This window comes from Apteryx rowi, unplaced genomic scaffold, assembly GCF_003343035.1.
Source record: "Apteryx rowi isolate R43461 unplaced genomic scaffold, aptRow1 scaffold_315, whole genome shotgun sequence".
NCBI lineage: Eukaryota > Metazoa > Chordata > Aves > Apterygiformes > Apterygidae > Apteryx > Apteryx rowi.
The window spans coordinates 17,974-23,249 of record NW_020449586.1 but is presented as its reverse complement, the minus strand read 5'-3'; the positions used below and the strand labels follow the sequence as shown (position 1 = coordinate 23,249).

At 70.7% G+C, this 5,276-nt stretch overlaps 1 protein-coding gene across 1 annotated transcript in view; it reads left to right on the top strand.

Annotated features, from left to right (window-relative positions):
- Positions 1-3,595: 3,595 nt before the first annotated feature.
- Positions 3,596-5,276, top strand: part of LOC112968397 (probable carboxypeptidase X1) — a gene marked incomplete at its 3' end in the record, with an annotated part of 19,648 nt that continues 17,967 nt past the window's right edge. The window contains exon 1 of the mRNA XM_026070624.1: positions 3,596-3,662. Within this exon, the coding sequence (XP_025926409.1) occupies positions 3,596-3,662 (67 nt within the window). The remainder of the gene's footprint in view (positions 3,663-5,276) is intronic.

Genomic DNA, 5,276 nt, shown 5'->3' with positions numbered 1-5,276 from the left:
AGCAGCTGCCAATAAAGCTGGAAACGTCCCCGTGGCTCCGTGTCTGCGTCTCTGGGGATGGGGCTGCGTGTCCAGGGATGGGGCTGCATGTCCAGGGATGGGGCTGTGTGTCCGGGAATGGGGCTGCGTGTCCAGGGATGGGGCTGTGTGTCCTGGGATGGGGCTGCATGTCAAGGGATGGGGCTGCATGTCCAGGGATGGGGCTGCATGTCCAGGGATGGGGCTGTGTGTCCAGGGATGGGGCTGTGTGTCCAGGGCTGCATGTCTGGGCTCAGAGGGCTGCATGTCTGGGGATGGGGTGCCCCAGTTCCCCTTTGCAGGGAATGACCCCAGCACCCTTTCGGGGCACAGGGCAGGGGTCCCTGGATCGCGGCAGGCGCAGGGCGGGCACCACTCGGAGCAGCGCAGGTCGAGACGTGGCTCCCGTCCCCTCCAGCCCCACGGCCTCCCCCCAGCGGGACCCACTCACGCGCACAGCACCCGGGGGAGCAGGAGCCGCAGGAGGTCGGGTCCGTGTTCGCTCAGGGCCGGGGCCGGGCCAGGGCGCAGAGGGCGGGCAGGAGGTAGACGAGGTGCCCGAAGAGCAGCCCGCCGCGCAGCAGCAGGTAGCCGGTCCCCAGGGACACCAGCAGGTCCAGGAGGCCGCGCAGGCACTGCAGCACGTCGCTCCGCAGCGGCACCGCGCCGGCCTCCAGCTCCCACCCGGCTGTCGGCCACGCGCCCCCCTCGGCCGTGCCGCTCGCCCTGCGGACATGGGGCACTGAGCGGCACAGCCCGGGGGGCGGYGCGGGGCCGGTGCCGGGCCCCAATCCCGTCCTACCTGCTGGCCGTGCCGGAGGCGGCGGAGGCGAGGGGCAGGGCGAGCAAGAGGCCGGAGATGCTGGCCACGGCCAGGAGGCACAGGGCGGCTGCCGGGGGCCCCCGCTGCAGCGGCATCGCCGGGGCGCAGCGAGCCGGACCGCAGGCCGAGGGATGGAGCCTGGCTCTGCGCCTGCCTCGGCACGCCGGGGTGCAGCCCCCCTGCAGCCCCCGGGACGCCCACACTGCCTGCCGCCTGCGCCGGCATGCCCCAGCCCAGCCCTGTCCGCGGCCGATGTCACAAACGCAGCTGGCACGGCATGGCATGGTGCAGCACGGTGCAGCACGGCATGGCATGGTGCAGCACGGCATGATGCAGCAGGACATAGTGCAGTGCGGCATGGTGCAGCACGGCGTGGTGCAATACGGCATGGTGCAACAAGGCATGGTGCAGCATGGCATGGTGCAACACAGCGTGGTGCAGCATGGCATGGCACAGCACGGCGTGGTGCAGCATGGCATGGTGCAACACAGCGTGGTGCAGCATGGCGTGGCACAGCACGGCGTGGTGCAGCGCGGCATGGTGCAACACAGCGTGGTGCAGCATGGCATGGCACAGCATGGCATGGTGCAGCACGGCATGGTGCAGCACGGCATGTTGCAGCATGGTATGGCAAGGCACAGCACAGCACAGTGCAGCACGGCGCAGCACGGCACAGCAGGCAGGATGGCGGCCCTTCCCCCAGTGTCCCCGCATGCACTGGGGGCACTCGGCTCCAGACGGGATTGCTCTCGGAGAGCGCCGTGCTGGGACACCCCTTGCACCCCACCACGCACGACGGCCCTTGTCRGGATGCTGCCCATGGCGATTGCTGGAGACCCCGATGCCGGAGCTGGCCCCGCTCACAGCCTCCCCCGCCAGGACCCCAAGCTGGCCTCCGTCGTGCTGCCGCGCAGCGGCCGGGGACCCGCACCCAGCAAAGACACTGCACCGGCAAGGGAAGGGCTCTGTGTTGAGCAGGACAAGCAAGATTCGGTGCCATCCTCATCCTCTGATGGGCTCATCGAAGAGGAAGATGAGGGGCAGGAGCAGCAGCAGGTAGAAGAGGAAGAGAGTTTCTTGGAGGAAGAAGTAGATGAGGACTAGGCACGCCAGCGTGTCCAGGAGCGCCTGGCTCTCGCGGMGCCGGTCCATGGCCCGTGCGCAGCCCCCCAGCCGTGGCGTGTGCCCTGCAGGGACACGAAGCCGACGAGGCATCGCCCGTGGGAGACCCCCCCGTGGGAGACCCCTGGCACCCGCAGCCCGCGCCGGCTCAGCCCGGTGCTCGCACGGGGCTGGCGCTGACGCTTGGCCGTGCTCCCGTCGGGGTCCYGGCTGGCGACGTTCCCCCGGCTCAGTGCTGGCAAGGCCGCGGCGGAGCCCCGCATGGGGCGATGTCACAACCGGGGAGCCGGGGGTGACGCCAGGGGGTGCCGGAGCCGGGGGGTCGGGGCCGTGGCGGGAGCTGGGACTGGAGGCCAGGCGGCGCCGAGGTTCCCCGGCGCAGCCGCCAGCYGAGGGTGCCGGCACGTTGTGCAAGGAAGTCCTTGCTGAAGCACCAAGGAGCCCCTTGCTCGGGGACTCGCCCAGCGCTTGAGGCTGGAAGGGACCTTTAGGGATGGTCCAGTCCAACCCCCTGCTCAAGCAGGGTCACCTGGAGCAGGCTGCCCGGGACCGTGTCCGCACGGCTTTTGGATATCTCCAAGGATGGAGACTCCACAACCTCCCTGGGCAGCCTGCTCCAGGGCTCCGTCGCCCTCACGGGAAAGAAGTGTTTCCTGAGATTCAGACGGCTCTGCCTGCGTTTCAGTTTGTGCCTGTTGCCTCGTGTCCTGTCGCTGGGCACCACTGAGAAGAACCTGGCCCCATCCTCTTGACACCCTCCCTTAAGATACTTATACGCATTGATAAGATCCCCCCTGAGCCTTCTCTTCTCCAGGTTGAACAGCCCCAGCTCTCTCAGCCTTTCCTCACATGAGAGGTGCTCCAGGCCCTTCATAATCCCAGTAGCCCTTCACTGCACTCATGGTCAACTTGGTGTCCACCAGCACTCCCAGGTCCTTCTCCGCAGAGCTGCTCTCCAGCAGGTCAGCCCCAGCCTGTCCTGGTGCACGGGGTGATTCCTCCCTAGGTGCAGGACCCTGCGCTCCCCTTCGTTCATGAGGCTCCTCTCTGTCCATCTCTCCAGCCTGTTGAGGTCCCTCTGGATGGGGCACAGCCCTCAGGTCCATCGGCCACTCCTCCAGCTTTGCATCATCAGCGAACGTGCTGAGGGCATTCGGTGCCTTCACCCCGGTCACTGTGAATGAGCCGATCAGGATCAGGCCCAGCGTTGACCCCTGGGTTCCCGAACCCGAATGACCCTGCACCAGCCCTGCACTGGCTCCATCCCAGCCGGAGGCCCAGCTCTCCCTGCCTTCTTCCCTCGGTCCTGGTGGGGACAGGCTGGGCGCCTGGGAGGGCAAAGCCCACCCGCCCCTGTGTTGCGCCGCACCGTGTCCCCCCGCCCCAGCGAGCGCAAGCCCGGCTCCGCCACGCGGCTTGGCACGGAGCCTCGCGGCCGGCCGGGCTGCGCCCGCGTTTGCCTTGGCAGCCGGCCACGGCCACGGCGGCCGCCTGCGGTCCCGGAGCCGGGGCAGCCCGGGGCAGCGAGCCAGCTGGCCCCGGGGCGCTGGGCACCGGCACAGCCCCGCGGAGCTGGGGCACAGGACCTGCCAGCAACCCGGCGCCGACGGCACGGGGCTGCCGGCCGGCCCAATGTGCCGGGGCACCGCGGCGCCTGGCATCCCCGGGGGCCTCTCCGGACCCACGATCCGGCTGCGAGGTGCGGTGGGGGCCACAGCAGCTGCCCGGTGGGATCCCGTGCCGGGACARCGCGGTGCCTTTAAGGCGCCGGGGCGGCAGGAGGGGACGCTGGCAGCCGGCCGGGCRCGCAGCTGCGGCCGGCTTGGCTCCGCTCCAGGCTGCATGTGGAAATTCATGGAATCCCTGGAAGTGCTGACTGGGGCTGAATCAGAGCRCCGGAGCCTGCCGAGCCTCGTGCCCGGAGCGGCCACGGAGCGGGGCCGCCCGCAGCCCTGCCGCTGGTGCCCGGAGCGTGCCGAGGGCTGCAAAGCCTAAGAGCCCCGGACCGCGGGGGCTGAGCCGCGGCACCGGTGGCACCGCACGGGCCGGGAGCAGCGGGTTCATCCTCCCCGGAGGCCGTGGCTCGGCTGGGATCRGCCTGCCCGGCCGGGCAGCAACACCAGGCTCCTCGGTGGCGGCGAGGGCACAGGGGACCCCTGCGGATGCCGAGGGGACCGGGAGGGCGAGCCGGGTGCAGGGACGCCGGGGCCCCATCGGCGCCGTGAGCGGTGCCAGCGCAGGGCCCAGCCCACTGCCTCCCCCCTCGGCCCCAACCCCGCCGCAGGAGGCTATAAAAAGTCCTAATAAAAAGAATTAAAAGTCAGGCCCGGGAAGGCCCTTTTGGGGTGGAAAATGAGGTCATGGGCGGCTGGCGGGAGCGCCGGGAATGGCYGCGCCGGCCTGCGTGCGTGGCGGGGGGGCGAGAAGGGCAGAGGGCGCGGGAGCTTCCCACCGCCCTGGGGGCTCGCGGCGCCCGGGCGCTGCGGAAGGAGGCAGAGACACGTGTGCGCCTGGCCGGGGCAGGAAGGAGAGCGGGAAAAGCCTGCGGCACGAAAGCCCGGCGGGCACCGGGCCCCAGCCGCGTGCCGGAGGCTGCACAGGGGGTCTCGGTGCAGCCGCTCCCCTCCCCGTGTGCCAGGATTTACAGCTTCCTCTGATGGGAGATTCCTGTGTTTCTCAGCCCCCCGTGGGATGCGCCGTCCCATCCCGCTGGCCCCAGGATCCTCGTCAGCCCCCGGGGACGAGGCGCTGCCCCCCCCCCCGCTCGCGGCAGGGCTGAGCTGGCTTGGCTGCGCTTCGCTGCCGGGGGCGCCGCGCCGGGGCGAGGGCGCACGTAGGGGCTGGGGAACACGGCGAGCGGATCACTCCGGCCTGAGCAGGGCCGGTGCCCCAAGCGCTGTGTAGTCGGAGCTCCGGCGTTCCTGCAGGGAAGAGCAGCGATGAACCCCGTGTGCAAGCGGCGCTGCGGGAACGTCCCCGCGCTCCCCGCTGCGGCCCCGCGCACCGGCCCCGTCCCACGCGGCCCCTCGGCGCCCGGCCTCGGTGCAGCGTCCCAGCGCCGCGGCCCCGTCGTGCTGCCACATGGGAAGGGACCACATGCATCCGCCGGGACCGGGATCGGGGCCAGCGAGCTGCCACGAGCTGACCGGCCCCGCGGTGCATCCTGTCCGGAGCCCGATCCTGGCACCGAGCACCGTGTGTGTCCCCGAGGAGCAGACCGGGACACCCGGGCTGGCTGCCAGGCTGGTGCCAGGGGACAGGGGACGCTCCGGCCACCAGGCTGTCTGGGTGCAAACGTTTGCCAGCGCCATCC